Source organism: Oncorhynchus clarkii, chromosome 30 (genome assembly GCF_045791955.1).
Source record: "Oncorhynchus clarkii lewisi isolate Uvic-CL-2024 chromosome 30, UVic_Ocla_1.0, whole genome shotgun sequence".
Taxonomy (NCBI): domain Eukaryota; kingdom Metazoa; phylum Chordata; class Actinopteri; order Salmoniformes; family Salmonidae; genus Oncorhynchus; species Oncorhynchus clarkii.
The window spans coordinates 12,858,465-12,875,568 of NC_092176.1; the positions used below are offsets into that span (position 1 = coordinate 12,858,465).

General features: G+C 43.5%; 1 protein-coding gene across 1 annotated transcript in view; it reads right to left on the bottom strand.

Moving 5' to 3' along the window:
* The window catches only part of LOC139389874 (breakpoint cluster region protein-like), a 47,631-nt gene that overhangs the window by 14,025 nt on the left and 16,502 nt on the right, over positions 1 to 17,104 (bottom strand). Inside the window, exons 2-8 of the mRNA XM_071136876.1 lie at positions 6,294 to 6,472; positions 5,437 to 5,541; positions 5,030 to 5,215; positions 2,258 to 2,365; positions 1,977 to 2,034; positions 1,677 to 1,729; positions 1,370 to 1,510 (exon numbers count right to left, since the gene is read on the bottom strand). Of these exons, the coding sequence (XP_070992977.1) occupies positions 1,370 to 1,510; positions 1,677 to 1,729; positions 1,977 to 2,034; positions 2,258 to 2,365; positions 5,030 to 5,215; positions 5,437 to 5,541; positions 6,294 to 6,472 (830 nt within the window). The remainder of the gene's footprint in view (positions 1 to 1,369; positions 1,511 to 1,676; positions 1,730 to 1,976; positions 2,035 to 2,257; positions 2,366 to 5,029; positions 5,216 to 5,436; positions 5,542 to 6,293; positions 6,473 to 17,104) is intronic.

Here is a 17,104-nt window from a genome sequence, read left to right on the forward strand (position 1 = left end):
GAGCAGGGGTGAGGGTAACCAGTGCGTGCGTCCACGCGGAAGGGTGGACAGATGCCTGATAAGACGTGCTTACAGGTCATTTCTGGGAAACAGACTTCAGAGACGGGGACCGGAGGATGGGAGTGGGGGAACCAGGACAGGGATGTAGGCGGTGCGATGGGCTTTCCTGGTCAGAACCGTGGAGACCGTTGCCCTCCCGGTTTATACTACTTTATCATGAGTTTCCTCTACACTCCACTTCCTCCACTAATAAACCAGACACACAGAGATGACTCAGCAGGAATCTGACTAACAACACCGTTTTATTAGAGTTTCCAGACACAATGTTCTCATGGCTTTTCAATGTTTATACTACTTTTTCAGGAACTGAGAAGCACTGATTGGCTAATTTACAGTAACTCTTAGATGCTTAATGTATGGCTATGAACTGGTGTTGATGATTCCTTATCTTGAAACAAGCTGTGTAATAGGACACTATTTTGTTGACGGGAATTTTTAATGTGACATCAAAGTGGCAGAATGAAATGAAGCCAAGTAGGAAAGCAATATAAGGGAGGGTCAGAGAGTCACAGGTCCGGGTCTGGGTGTCAGACTCCGTGCTAGAGGTCTTAATGGATCCACCAAAACCCAAAGAGTGGGTCCAGGCCCAAAATTCTAACTTTTCCCTCAGGTCTGGGTCGGGTCCTGTTTGGATTGTCATCAGGTCTATGTAACTACAGCTGATAGACCCGAGTAAACCCAACCACGGCTCTGCATAGCATATTTATTTTACGCTAATAAGGGGAATTTATTTACTTATAGAAGGCCTAGCCAACATATAAAGACCTATTCGTTAACCAGAAAAGCAACTTGGCTGATTAAAAAAAGAAAGTAACTCGGGTCCGGTCTAGACCCAGACCTGTTAGGGTACGGGCTGAGTATAGGTCGGTTGTCGGGTTTGACTGTTCTCAGTTCCTGCTGAGTCATCTCTTTTAAAAAATGTGCGGGTCTGTTAGGGTCCAGGTCCAACTTTTTGGACCCGAGAAGACCTCTACTCTGTGCTTCTATTTGCCTACTTGTCAAACCACTGGATGTGTCCTTGGCAGTAAAAACAACCGGTCTATGTCTAGGGAGGGAACAAACTGTACCCCTCCTACTTAATACATCTTTCTCTATTCCAGACTTTGTGTCAGAAATACATCTACAAGCTGTACTGCCTTCAATCTAACCATAATAGCAAGTGTAAAGTGTGAAAGCAGGATGTAAATCTAGTTTGGAAAGAAAACATGTTCTCATTAGGCCGTGAAGCCATAGAAAAAGCTAATCCGTGGAGAGATGCATACACACAGCATGTCACCTTGTGATGTCGCAGCCTTTTACACTGACTGACCTCTCCCTTCTTCACTGTCATGGACTGCCTGCGTGGGGTGATCTCCTCATTGATGCTGGAGAGGAAGTTCTGGGAGATTCTCAGGGCGTCCTGCAGCAGTGGATAGTCTGGGTGGCTGGAGGGGGTGTGTTTTAACAGGTCCTGGAAGGGAGAAAGAAGAGAGCGAGGGGGGGGGGGGGGTGATTCATCTAAATTCAATTATGATGACTTATTCTAATGGATGTGAAGAGGCATTGTTTCCATATTAAAAAAAATCGAAAATTCAGGACCGAAGGGGAAAAATGTCCAGTGTGTTGATTTGACTTACATGCAGAACCAGGGTGCTGCGGGTGACTCTGTCCACTGGTTTGTAAAGCAGAGCTGAGGGGGAAAGGTTCATAAAGTGCATAAGGCCCAAGGCAGGACAAGGCAAAGCAGAACTAACAGCATAGGACACATTGAGGCTGAGGGTCAAATTCAATATGCTTAAGCATGTACCACTCTTACTGAAATGAATTAAATTAACTACAGGGTTGAATTATTCATTGTCTTGAACTATTGATATTTAAAATGTAAGGTTTAGTTCATTTGACCCGGAATAGTACAAAATAATCCAAATCGCACTTACTTTCCAGTGAATTTTTGGCCTGGTCTTTGCATTCCTTGGAACTTCTGACCTTAAGATTCTGAGACCACATCAGGAATTGAGAAAGTCATACAAGTGTGTCCAAGAACAACATTTCAACACAGCACAGTAACACAATTTCATTACCCATAACAACAGCATGTGTTCTAACAGAAACATCACCCATGTAAAAGCTCACCATAATTTTCACAGTTAAGAATGCCCAGTCACCACTTCCCAAATAGCCCTCCCTCCTATCCTGCTGTGTGTGGTGCAATACCTACCTCACATATTTCAGCAAACTGTACGTTGGCCTGGCAGCACTTGTCTGCCGTCTCCACAGCAACCTTGTAGTTATCCACAAAGGCCCTGTACACCCCCAGCTGGCTAGCCTTTTGTGGAGAGAGACAATAGAGAGTAGATAAGATGTAGCATGTGGTAGTTAACCTGCTGTTGATTCATGATTCTACTCGTGATACTAGTTCGGTTTCTTTCTCCCGTCTCAACGTGCTACATATAGGGATCAGATGAGATATGGCAGTTTAATAGAAACAGCATTTCAAAAATGAAAATAACATGCATCCTATCAGTCTTAAACAAGTTATCCGTTTTGTGCGTCTGTGTGCTTTTGTTTCATGCGTCTCCATTTTTCTCCACCGTCACACTGAGGCAGCTCTTCGCAGGCAGGAGCCTCAGTGTTTTGCCCTGCTTTACTGGCTGTCATGTGGTAAAGCCAGGCTTTTATCTGTGCGGGAGACGTCTCCAGGCAGTCTGCTCACGTGGAGCCAGCATCCACTGCACATTACAGCCAGTCTAACTCCCATTTTTTACTCCTTAAATCTCTTCCTCTTCCTTCAGTATTATTAAAATGATCAAGTGAAGTTTACAGGGGAGTTATGATGCATTTTGTCTAAAAGTGGCTGACTGTGACTGGATTAGGGCTGCGTCGGTCATGACATTTTGTCAGCCGATAACTGTCATGCAAACAACTGCCGGTCTAATGGTAATTGACCTTTAATGAACATAAACACGCTTAGCATCTCCAGGTTTCCACACATTGTCGACAAGCTACTGATGCAGACCTTTGGAACATGTACATTTGAAAAAGTCTAATAAATCCATTTAATATACACCATCACCATAAATCAATTGTTTATTTTAGGCAGGTCTAAAGAAACATTATGATACAAAGAAAATGTAGCCTATTTCATTAGAACCGAATAGCATATTCTGAGTCTCCATTATGTTATGCTCTGATCTGGCTATGCCATATGGCTGTGGACTACACTAGTTCATTCAGCAGACAAGATTTGCTTAGAATTCCTGTGGCATTATTTGATATTATTTTATAGTAAGCTGAATAAAATTGAAAGGATATTTTTCCCCAAACCATTTCCGAGGAAGTGCGAATATGCGGCTATTCTGTGTTGAGCATTTAACAAAGTGATCATTTGAAACAGGTCCTCCTATATGCTTAATTTAGAGTTATTTATGAAACTTTAGTTGTGATACACTACATTTTGTTTTTTAATACATTCTAAGGCTGCATGATGCAATTAATGTTGATTTGAAAAAGGTTGCATGAAAAGGCATGAGACCTGCTTTGTTTCTTGCGCAGGCTGCACACACTTCATCAGTCTCTCATTCACAATTTGACAAGTACTTGATAATGTTCTCACCCATCAGTCAATTGGTTGAGAGAATGCCAAGAGTGTGCAAAGCTGTCAATCAAGGCAAAGGGTGGGAACTTTGATGAATCTCAAATATATTTTGATTTGTTGAACACTTTTTGGGTTACTACATGATTCCATGTGTGTTATTTCATAGTTTTGATGTCTTCACTATTATTTTACAGTGTAGAAAACAGTCAAATAAAGACAAACCCTGGAAAGAGTAGGTGTGTCCAAACTTTTGACTGGTACTGTATGTGCCAGGTAGGCTACACCAGTTGTAAAGTGGATGAATATGCTTACATTTTAAGGATTTAGCAATAAATATAGCATCACAAGAAAGGTGGGATCCTCTTTTAAATTGTGGCTAGTCTAAACTCTGTTTTCACACGCGATTGCGAAATGACTGGGCTTTCTAAGAACAGATGTTTCTCTAGGCTCTGTAGGATACGGCCTCCGTAGGCTACGGGCCACTTTGCATGCCTAGACTGCACGCGACGGGCATCATTCACAACTGATAATATTCTCACCCATCAGACTATTCTCAATGTAATCATGTCTTTACTAGATACTAGATAATATATGTGTGTAATTAATTTTGATTTAGAATGGAACATTATCATGCACCTGCTGGAACAGGGGCAGAAAAAAATAATCTGTATGTAGTGGAATAGTGAATGAAGGACGACACTTTCCCTGCGGTTTATTTTCATGCCAGCCAGGTAGGCTACTTCGGTTGTAAAGCGAAGCAATGTGCTTAATATTAGGAAAGTTGAGAAATAGATATAGTAGGCCTAGTCTATAGAAAGCTGATGGGAACCTCCTCTTTTTAATAGAGGCCATCAAAACTATGTTGTTTTCTCACGCAATTGCATAGCATAGGCTATAAGAATGTTGCGCAACATGGGCTTACAGGAACACTTTTAATTCCATGCAACAAGCAGCTATTGAGGAGCTGTATCTCACTGCCAACTGGTGATCCTATTCTGCTCAAACTCTGAAAGCCAGGGATCTCATGACTAGATTCCTGATTGTATTTGCATGGATGTCAGAGTGATTAGAGAAACAATAGAGCCCTGAGTACCAGGCCATTAACACGTTTGGTAGGATACAACCATCAGTGGCATCAGAGCGCAGTTTTGGAGAAGCCTAGTCACATGGAATTTGACTTCGGTCATGACTCGTGACTGCCAGTATGGTGTTCCTACAGTCACCGTAACAGCCCTAGACTGGAGACATATCAGCTTACTCAGAGCACAATGCTGTTTACGGCTGTGGAAGTTTATTCTCATGTTTTTGGAGTACTGAACAGAAGCCCCTCGGAAGAACACAAAAAGAACCACAACAGCATTTCCTAAGTCTTTACACAACAATAATATTGCACACCAGTTTCTGGAAGAGATCGCCCACACACTGGTTGTGGCTCCACTCCTGAACTCTGGGTAGCAGGGCATCGTAGAAGTCCTTGTGGATCTCATGGAGCTCTGTCACCTTGAAGAAGATGGTCTCTATCTGCTGGATGGTCAGCATTGGCTGGGAGGTGGTGGCCGCTGCCCTCAGAGGCTTCATGGGCTGGGACAATCAATGCAAGACAAAGCATTACTGTGTGTGTGTGTGTGTGTGTGTGTGTGTGTGTGTGTGTGTGTGCACACGCACGCACACACACAGATGGGTCTCTGTGTGTCTATCCAACATGTTCAATAGTGAGGTGTGCCATATTCAATTAGTTGAGTGATTACTTAGGGCATAGGATTTAACAGCAGCAGCACAGCTCAAAGTCCTCAGTCTCTCACCAGTAAGATAGCCCCCAGGTGGCTGAGATACATCTCCTCACTGGCTAAGATCCCTGACAGAACCCATTTCCGCATCTCCAACTCTTTCTCCTGATCCAGCTCTGTCTGTGTGAGAATGAGAGAGAGAGAGAGAGAGAGTGAATTATAGAGAGAGAGAGAGAGAGAGAGAGACAGACCGACCGACAGGGTTTTCACTTCTATCAGGCTCATCTTGGGATTCTAATTCGAACCGGAGCAGATCTTTCCAAATCTCTGTGGTTGTTCAAGTAGACCGTCCTCTCTAGGGAACCCAACACATTCAATGAAACCCTGTGGGAGATGTAGAGAGCAGAGGCCAGGGTCAAAGATCCATTGTATTGTGTAGAGAAACAATTGTTTTCCTAGCCTAGGATGAGACCTGTAGTTCTAGATGGGTCAAAGGCATCAGTCAGTTAGGTTTCTGACAGTCTGTCGATATGGCTCTCGTGCATAGAGAGCAGAGCAGGAATTAATAGCTCTGACAATTCCACAGCCTGAAGACGAAGGGGGACATAAGAGAGCCCCCACCCCGAATTTAACCTTTGAAGATCAGAGAGTGGAGCACATCAGAGGATGACGACCCAGGGGACACCGGAGATTGGCTAGGTACAGTACAGTAAGGGTGGTTGAGATTTATAGGGTGAGTGAAAGTGTGGTTGGAAAGAGCAGAACATCTCTCTATTAAATACACGCAGAGCCCAGGGCACACTTAGAAAGGTGGAAGCAGTGCTAGAGGACGGGAGCATTAACAGATTGCTGCACTGAATGGAAAATCCGAGACCGGAGTTTTAAAATGTAGGAGATGAAGCGTGTGGTAGTAGGACTGGTGATAACATTACCGACAAGGCGAACTCCAGGGAGCCAGATGAGTGCGTGTCCCGGCTGCTGCGGCTCTTGGAGCGGAGGCGAGGTGAGGAGGAGGGCGAGGTGCTGAAAGGCTGGAGGTCATGGTGCTGCTGGTGCTCCTCTGTCTGCTCCAGATATCCATAGGAAGGAGGGGTCCCACTGTAGGGGGCTTCTGGAATAATGACACACAGATGGAAGGGGGTTAGGTGGGGGATTTGAAAATATATCTGTTTCAATAACTATTTTCATGGCAGCAAGGCATTTCAGGCAGTGGCACAGTGGGAATCTCTCTCGTTGACCACATCACTGCACAGGCAAGAAAAGTGCTCTTCTCATCTAAAAACACCACAGATGCCACTAAACAGACAGTGGAAGGAAGTTAGGATGGGTTGACCATTTATCACCCTCTCAAACATTCTAGTCATAATCCTTTGTTGAGAAGAGAACATCATGCAGACACAAAAATAACCAAAATAGGTTTCACATCATACAAACACAAGGGCTTAAAAAAGTTATTCATCTGTATAGCAAACTGTATATTCAATATATTTATAAAAAGGCCCACAGGCTGAAAACACAGCTGTATCATTCAACCTCTAACGTGCTCTATTCCAATACGCTCCATTCCAATATAGTCCATGTCTCTGTGCTTTAAATCCCCTCTGACCTTCAGCAGGCAGTGTGCAGCTCTGCCAAATCTACCACAGAGACTGTGCCAGACACACAGTCAGTTCCACAGCAGAGGATAAACCAGGAGAACTGCAGCGAAAATACTGACTCACTTGTGTGGTTCGGGATAATCATTCATGTCAATCCCTCTACTCCGAGTAGGCTACACAAACTACTGTAACTGTACAGACATGCCAGTAGTTCAACTGGACAGGGGCTTAACCATAGTCATTCTTTATTTACATATCAACTCAATGGATTGCAACAACAAAAAAAAATACTCTAAGAGGAATTCCTTCTTATTGATCACTCAGTGATCAGAATCAAACCAGTAACCTGTGGAACAGATAATTGGGTCAATGGGACTTTGTCCGCCCGTTATTATCTCTTCTCCTCTCCTTCCTTCTCCACCATGTCTAATTGTGGCTGTGTGGTGTTTCTAGTTCCTTCTGAGTGAATACATCCAAGGTGTAGGGAAGTGGCTAAGGCTACAGTAGACCTCTCCGTTTGTAGAGCAGACAGAGGGAGGACTAATCTTAGCTCTTCCTATTCTTTTTGGTTCGTAAGTGTTGGCAACCGACCAGAAACACCCCCTCTTATTCATAATCACAGCAGAAGTGGACATTCTGGGAGGAAGTGTATGCAGACACAATGCAACACAGTGGTCTATTTTGGTGTTATAGCTGCTGTTGTGTAGATTACTCATCTAGAATTGCATAAAGTAGTGCTCAATCCCTGTTATTCATACCTGGACTCACCAACAGTGTATATCATCTTTGGCAGTTTCTGTGTGGGAGATACAAGCTGTGGTTTGTTTGTCTGTAAAGTCCTCAGTGTTGAAAAAGCAGGACACTGACAGAACCTACTGTATTTTCAGAAGAGGATACACAGAGATAACTAGCTCACCTCTGCTAGAAAACAGGAAAAAGGAATCCGGAAGCATGGCGGGCAGAACAAACCCAGCCGTGTGAAGTGTCTGGGGCCTGGCCGAGTCAGGCTGACAATGTGACACCCAGATACAATGACAGCCTGAACAAACACACTGCGCCCTGCAGAGAGAAACCACTGTGTTTACTCTGGAGGAGCAGGCCACTGCAGGGCATGACAGGCCAGGGGAATATAGGGGAAGCCAATGTGAAAGGCCAAACTGTGTGTGTGTTTGTCAGATTATACAACAGCAGTGACAATGGGTGAAAAACACTTCCTCTCACACAGATACAGAGGCCTGGAAATCACTGTCAATGGACACATACTAACCCATCATTCAGACAAAAATACATTTCAGTAAAATTGGCATATTTATCGGTTTATTTGGATCCCCATTAGCGGTTGCAGAAGCTACTCTTCCTGTGGTCCACAAAGAACACCAAACATGACAAGTAACAAAACACCGATAGACAAGGACAGTCACACAGATTTAAAATACAACCATATATAAACAATACAACAAAATGATGTGCTTGTTAGAGTGTCTGTGTGTGCCTCCTCACGGTCCTCGCCGTTCCATGAGATGTTGTTCAATCCGTCTTTTAAAGGTCATTTTGCTGTTTTCTTGAGTATTGGAAGGGAGTTCCACGCGATCATGGCTCTGTATAATACTGTGCGTTGCTGTGAATTCATTTTGGACTTGGGGACTGTGAAGAGACCCCTGGTGGCATGTCTTGTGGGGTATGTTTGGGTGTCTGAGCTGAATGTTATTTGATTTTGCAGACAAAACGGGAATTTTCATCACAGTAATACTTCTCATAAAAACGACAAGAGAAGCAGTTACTCTCTTCATCAACCCCCAAGCAGGAAAGACTGGCATGCACGTGGTCGATGTTTGTTCTGTATGTGCATTTCAGGGCAAGGCGTACTACTCTATTTTGAGCCAGCTGCAGCAGCTTTGCTAGGTCTTTCTTTGCTGCACTAGACCATATTACCAGACAGTTATCAAGACGGGACCAGACCAGAGCCGAACAAATAGTACAGTTGATTTGTCAAAAACGCCAAACATTTTTATGACAGCCATACCCCCCCCCACCTTCACAACAACTTTGTCAATATGACTCGATCATGATAATAGACCATCCAATGTTATCATCCATAAAACATGTCTTAAAAATGTTATTTCTTACTTATGAACTAATCTGAAATACAATATTGTTATTTTTTTATGGAATTACACAGAGACAGTTATGTACATGGCCCTGGAATAGCCATACTTTAAAAGAAAATGCAGATTAGTTTTCCATGGTAGCGTGAAAAAGCAGGCAAACATCCTAACATTGAGTGAAGAGGATTTCACAATAGGCTAGATCCTCAATCAAGCTTAGTTCTCGGACTACAAGGCCTGTTGCTAAGGAAATGTCCAGGCAGGTCTGTCCGGAATGTTGAGCAATTCATCAACTTCAAAGCGGAAACAGACATTCTGCACAAGGTCAAATGTTCACACAAACACCCCCCTCCTCCCACACACACACACATTTAGATTCATATTAAATATAATATAATCAACTCTAGGATGGCTGTCCCTGAACCAACCCTGTAAGTTGTCTAATGCTTTTACTTTTTCACAGGTTAAATCACTTTAAAACATTTACCAAAGAAGCTTAGCTACAGCTCTGTGGGACAAACAAAGAGCAAATGCAATTTTCCTGTTTCCACTGTGCAGTAACAGAGTCATTGAGAAGATGGCTTTACTCTCAAACACTGTGGGTGGATGGTGGTAGAGGGAATCTGACAGTCTCCCTTCAACTAACCTCAAAAGGGTTATAAATCGTGCAATTCAGGCTGTATCACAACAAAATGTGAAGGGGTGTGAATACTTTCTGAGGGTACTGTAGCAGCTGAGGAACAGAGGAAAACATTTATCTGGACTTTTAGTAGAGAATGCTGCAGAATTTAGATTCTTTCAGCATTATCGAATTTGCCTCTGGTTTACTAAACACAAAAGATCAGCACAAAGTTCATCAGGCTTAGAAGATCTTTTCCTGTATCTGGAAATGGTGTTTGTTTAGTGCACAAGTTTGTAATTACAGAGGGAGCCACTAAACATAGCTATGGCTACCTGCTATACATAACAGGTTAAACGCTCTCAAATCCCTGTCTAGAGAGAATAACCTTGGCACGGCCACCATGCACTCGGTCCCTGTAGATAAAACAAAATCGGAAAACCTCTGAAAACCTCTGTTTTGTGGAGAACAATGACAGCAGGGTTGGGGTCAATTCCATTTATATTCCAGTCAAATCAAAAAGTTAACCTAACTCCGATTCAAATTCTTCCTAATTGAAAATAATTGTGTATTTCTGGAATTGACTGGAATTGGCCCTAACCCTGCATCAAGGATATATACACATATACCTACTCCATATGTACACTGAATGTACAAAACATTAGGAACACCTACTCTTTCCATGACATACAATGCCTTCAGATGGTATGGACTTTATCTACATTTTGTTGTGTTACAGCCTGAATTTTAAATCTATTAAATTGAGATTGTTTTGTCACTGGCCTACACACAATACCCCATAATGTCAAAGTGGAATTATGTTGTTAGAAATGTTTATAAATACATTTAAAAAATGCTGAAATGTCTTGAGTCAACAAGCATTCAATAAAAATTCAACCCCTTGGTTATGGTTAGCCTACATATGTTCAGGTGTAAAAATTTGCTTAACAAATTTCACATGTCACATAAAATGCTGCATGGACTCACTCTGTTTGCAATAATAGTGTTTAACATGATTTTTGAATGACTACCTCATCTCTGTAACCCACACATATAGATAATTGTAAGGTCCCTCAGCCAAGCAATCAACTTCAAACACAGATTCAACCACAAAGACCAGGGAGGTTTTCCAATGACTCTTAAAGAAGGGCATCTATTGGTAGATGGGTAAAAAATACATTTAAAAAAAATAAGCAGACATTGAATATCCCTTTGAGCATAATGAAGTTACTAACAATACTTTGGACGGTGTATCAACACACCCAGTCACTACAAAGATACAGGTGTCCCTCCTAACTCAGTTGCCGGAGAGGAAGGAAACCGCTGAGGTATTTCACCATGAGGCCAATGGGGACTTTAAAACAGTTACAGAGTTTAATGGCTGTGATTGGAGAAAACTGAGGATGGATCAACATTGTAATTACTCCACAATACTAGCCTAATTGACAGAGTGAAAAGAATGAAGCCTGTACAGACTAAAAAAATATTAACAAGGCACTAAAGTAATACTGCAGAAAATGTGGGAAAGCAATTCACTTTTTGTCCTGAATACAAAGTGTTATGTTTGGGGCAAATCCAATACAACACATTACTGAGTACCACTCTCCATATTGTCAAACATAGTGGTGGCTGCATCATGTTTTGGGTATGCTTGTAATCGATAAGGACTGGGGAGTTTTTCAGGATAGAAATAAATAGAATTGAGCTTAGCATGGGAAAAATCCTAGAGGAAAACATGGTTCAGTACACTTTCCACCAGACAGTGTGAGATGAATTCACCTTTCAGCAGGACAATAGCCTAAAACACGGCCAAATATACACTGGAGTTGCTTATCAAGTGGCCGAGTTGAAGTTGACTTAAATCTACTTGAAAATCTAATGGCAAGACCTGAAAATGGTTGTCTAGACAACCAATGACAGAGCTTGAAGAATTTTTTAAATGATAAAATGAGCAAATATTGTACAATCCAAGTGTGGAAAGCTCTTCGAGTCATACCCAGAAAGACTCACAGCTGTAATCTCTGCCAAAGGTGATTCTAACATGTATTGACTCAGGGGTGTGAATAGTTATGTAAATGAGATTTACATTTTCAATCAATTAATAAAAATGTTTAAAACATGTCTTCACTTTGTCATTGTGGGGTATTGTGTGTAGATTGGTGAGAAAAATCTATTTAATCAATTTTGAATTCAGGCTCTAACACAACCAAATGTGGAATAAGTCAAAGGGTATGAATACTTTGTGAAGACACTGTAGACTGACCATGTGAATCCAGATGAAAGCTTTGATCCCTTATTGATGTCACTTGTTAAATCCAATAAAGAAGGATTTTTAAGCCTTGAGACAATTGAAACATGGATTGTTTATGTGTGCCATTCAGAGGGTGAATGGGCAAGACAACATTTTTAAGTGCCTTTTAACGGGGTATGGTAGTAGGTGCCAGGTGCATCGGTTTGAGTGTGTCAAGAACTGCAACGCTGCTGGGTTTTTCACACTCAACAGTTTCCCGCGTGTATCAAGAATGGTTCACCATCCAAAGGACATCCAGCCAACTTGACAAAACTGTGGGAAGCATTGGAGTCAACATGGGCCAGCATCCCTGTGGAATGCTTGACACCTTGTAGAGTCCATGCCCCAATGAATTGAGGCTGTTCTGTGGGCAAACAGGGGTGCAATTCAATATTAGGAAGGTGGACCTAATGTTTTGTACACTTAGTCTAAATAAACTCGGCAAAAAAATAAAATGTCCTCTCACTGTTAACTGCGTTTAGGTGTAAATGTGTAAATGTCTTAACATGTGTAAATATTTGAATGAACATAACAAGATTCAACAACTGAGACAACTGAACAAGTTCCACAGACATGTGACTAACAGAAATGGAATAATGTGTCCCTGAACAAGTGGAGGGTCAAAATCAAAAGTAACAGTCAGGATCTGGTGTGGCCACCAGCTGCATTAAGAACTGCAGTGCATCTCTTCCTCATGGACTGCACCAGATTTGCCAGTTCTTGCTGTGAGATGTTACCCCACTCTTCCACCAAGGCGCCTACAAGTTCCCAGACATTTCTGTGGTGGGGAATGGCCCTAGCCCTCACCCTCCGATCCAACAGGTCCCAGACGTGCTCAATTGGATTGAGATCCGGGCTCTTCGCTGGCCATGGCAGAACATTCCTGTCTTGCAGGAAATCAGCCATACTGCTCGTTCTGTGTGTGGTGGCATTGTCATGCTGGAGGGTCATGTCAGGATGAGCCTGCAAGAAGGGTAAAACATGAGGGAGGAGAATGTCTTCCCTGTAACGCACAGCGTTGAGATTGCCTGCAATGACAACAAGCTCACTCCGATGATGCTGTGACACATCGCCCCAGACCATGACGGACCCTCCACCTCAATCCCGCTCCAGAGTACAGTCCTCGGTGTAACGCTCATTCCTTCGACGATAAACCCCTGGTGAGACAAAACCGTGACTCATCAGTGAAGAGCACTTTTTGCCAGTCCTGTCTGGGCCAGGAACTGTGGGTTTGTGCCCATAGGCAATGTTGTTGCCAGTGATGTGTGGTGAGGACCTGCCTTACAACAGGTCTTCAAGCCCTCAGTCCAGCCTCCCTCAGCCGATTGCGGCCAGTCTGAGCACTGATGGAGGGATTGTGCATTCCTGGTGTAACTCAGGCAGTTGTTGTTGCCATCCTGTATCTGTCCCGCAGGTGTGATGTTCAGATGTACCGATTATGTGCAGGTGTTGTTACACGTGGTCTGCCACTGTACGGACGATCAGCTGTCCGTCCTTTCTCCCTGTAGCGCGGTCTTAGGCATCTCACAGTACGGATATTGCAATTTATTGCCCTGGCCACATCTGCAGTCCTCATGCCTCATTGCAGCATGCCTAAGGCTCATTCACACAGATGACCCGGGACCCTGGGCACCTTTCAATTGGTGTTTTTCAGAGTCAGTAGAAAGGCCTTTTTAGTGTCCTAAGTTCTCATAACTGTGACCTTAATTGCCTACCGTCTGTAAGCTGTTAGTGTCTTAACGACCGTTCCACAGGTGCATGTTCATTAATTGTTTATGGTTCATTGAACAAGCATGGGAAAAAAGTGTTTAAACCCTTTACAAATTAAGATCTGTGAAGTTATTTTGATTTTTTACGAATTATCTTTGAAAGACAGGGTTCTGAAAAAGGGATGTTTTTTGTTGTTGCTGAGTTTAGATGAACGGACTATGATCCAGAGGTGGAATGACGTGTTACCAAGATACATCCACAGAATTGTAAACACAGCAATTCAACATCACAACTCTACCTACATGTACATATTACCTCAACTAACCTGTGCTCCCCGCTCATTGACTCTGTACTGGTACAGCCTGTATATAGCCTCACTACTGTTATTTTACTGCTGCTCTTTAATTATTTGTTATTTTTTACTAAACACAATTTTTCTTAAAACTGCATTGTTGGTTAAGGGTTTGTAAGGAAGCATTACACTGTAAGGTCTACACCTGTGTATTCGGTGCATGTGACAATTACAATCTGATCACAACAGATGTGACCTTGCTTACAGGGCAGGGTTCACACAGTCCGTTTCAGTGGAATACAGGATATCCTTTACATATGAATGCACTCCTAAAAAAAAAAAAAACTTGTCTTGAAGGATAGTTTCCAGGCCATTGTCTTTCTCCTTTGGATTAAGACGGAGAACTTGATTGTGTTGATGCTGAATGGTGTTGCTTTTAGAGTCTCTGTGTGATGCATGCATCAAAGCACTGTCACACTTCACTGCATTGGCTAGAGGACACTAAATATTTCTATGGAAAGAAAGATGAACTGGTCGGCAGTTCTCAAAATAACTTAAGGGGGGAAATGGTCCAGAGAGTGACCAGAGTGGCAGCCTGTAGAGACCCTGCTTGACCCATCTCACACTAACCGTGATGGGACGCAATGAACAAAACGGGTCCACAAAGTCAAAAATGAGCCACAAATGTTCATCAATTCTCCACAGACAGGGCTAATACAGTATTCCCTTTAAGACGGATTATTTGAGACATTATGGTCCAGGATTTATAACTTCAGTATTGCATGTATCACAATGAGTCTCTCTGTCGCCTCAGACGGCACGTTTATAGATTAGAGGAGATATGGCACTTATATATATATATATATATATAAAAACAGTGACGATGCAAATGTGTGATGTTGTTAAGAGGTTTGGCCACTTTCTGCCTCCACTAATGGATTTATCATCCTGATTGTGTGGTCACTGGGGAGACAGCTGTCAGCTAACATGGAGGATACGGGTGTGATAATGGCTTTTACCATCAAAACGGGTATGACTATTGGAGCTCTACTCGCTAAATATAAAAAGACATAGAAAACTATAAGGGTGTACTGGTTTATCAATAACAATCCAATTTACGAATCCTCAGCCTACAAACAGTTGCAATACTGCAAAGGAATGTTTACGTCCCTCACAGCTAACCCAGGAAAGACTGGGCTGGGTAGACCTTTCAGTACTGCAGTCACGTCACATCAGCACATCTGGTTTCTCTCTGATTGAGCGTTACCCATCAGGTTGAAAAGAACCAGGCCTGAAAATGTGGCATTTGCGAAAGGGCGGGGGCACACCGGCCCTGGAAGAAGCTGACTGGGTGTTTTGGAGATCAGCAGAGCGTGAGCCAACCAAATACCAGCACATTCTGGCACATCTGAAGTACTTTGTTGAAATGGGAGGGAGGTCGACCACAGGCCCAGTAGGAGTAGTGAGGCCCACCTGCGCTCTGCTCAGATCTGTTATGGGACAGCCTAAAATTAGCACCAGCCATTGAACAGTGTAGGTCAGAACTCAGCAGCCCAGACCAGCACACCTACTAATCAGTGTGTTGAAATAGCTCAGGATGGTCACAGTAATGCTCTGTGTAACAGAATATCAAGGCGCAATAATTGTTCCAATCTGTGACCTACAGGACGCACACACACACACACACACACACACACACACACACACACACACACACACACACACACACACACACACACACACACACACACACACACACACACACACACACACACACACACACACACACACACACACACACACACACACACACACACACACACACACACACACACACACACACACACACACACACACACACACACACACACACACAAGGTGTGATACTAGCTAAAAAAGAAGGCACAAATGTGTTTTCCCCTAATAAACTCTGCAAAAAAAGAAACGTCCTCTCACTGTCAACTGCGTTTATTTTCAGCAAACTTGTGTAAATATTGTGTAATATTGTGTACGAACAAAACAAGATTCAACAACAGAGACCTAAACTGAACAAGTTCCACAGACATGTGACTAACAGAAATAGAATAATGTGTCCCTGAACAAAGGGGGGGTCAAAATCAAAAGTAACATTCAGGATCTGGTGTGGCCACCAGCTGCATTAAGTACTGCAGTAAATCTCCTCCTCATGGACTGCACCAGATTTGCCAGTTCTTGCTGTGAGATGTTAAACCCACTTTTCCACCAAGGCATTTGCAAGTTCCCAGACATTTCTGGGGGGAATGGACCTAGCCCTCACCCTCTGATCCAACAGGTCCCAGACGTGCTCAATGGGATTGAGATTCGGGCTCGTCGCTGGCCATGGCAGAACACTGACATTCCTGTCTTGCAGGAAATCACGCACAGAACGAGCAGTATGACTGGTGGCAGTATCATGCTGGAGGATCATGTCAGGATGAGCCTGCAGGAAGGGTACCACATGAGGGAGGAGGATGTCTTCCCTGTAACGCACAGCGTTGAGATTGCCTGCAATGACAACAAGCTCAGTCTGATGATGCTGTGACACACCGCCCCAGACCATGACGGACCCTCCACCTCCAAATCGATCCTGCCCCAGAGTACAGGCCTCAGTGTAACGCTCATTCCTTCGACGATAAACGCAAATCCGACCATCACCCCGGGTGAGACAAAACCGTGACTCGTCAGTGAAGAGCACCCTTTGCCAGTCCTGTCTGGTCCAGCGAGGGTGGGTTTGTGCCCATAGGCGACGTTGTTGCCGGTGATGTCTGGTGAGGACCTGCCTTACAAGCCCTCAGTCCAGCCTCTCAGCCTATTGCGGCCAGTCTGAGCACTGATGGAGGGATTGTGCATTCCTGGTGTAACTCGGGCAGTTGTTGTTGCCATCCTGTACCTGTCCCGCAGGTGTGATGTTCAGATGTACCGATCCTGTGCAGATGTTGTTACACGTGGTCTGCCACTGCGCGGATGATCAGCTGTCTATTCTGTAGAGCGGTCTTATGCTTCTCACAGTACGGACATTGCAATTTATTGCCCTGGCCACATCTGCAGTCCTCATGCCTCCTTGCAGCATGCCTAAGGCACATTCACGCAGATGAGCAGGGACCCTGGGCA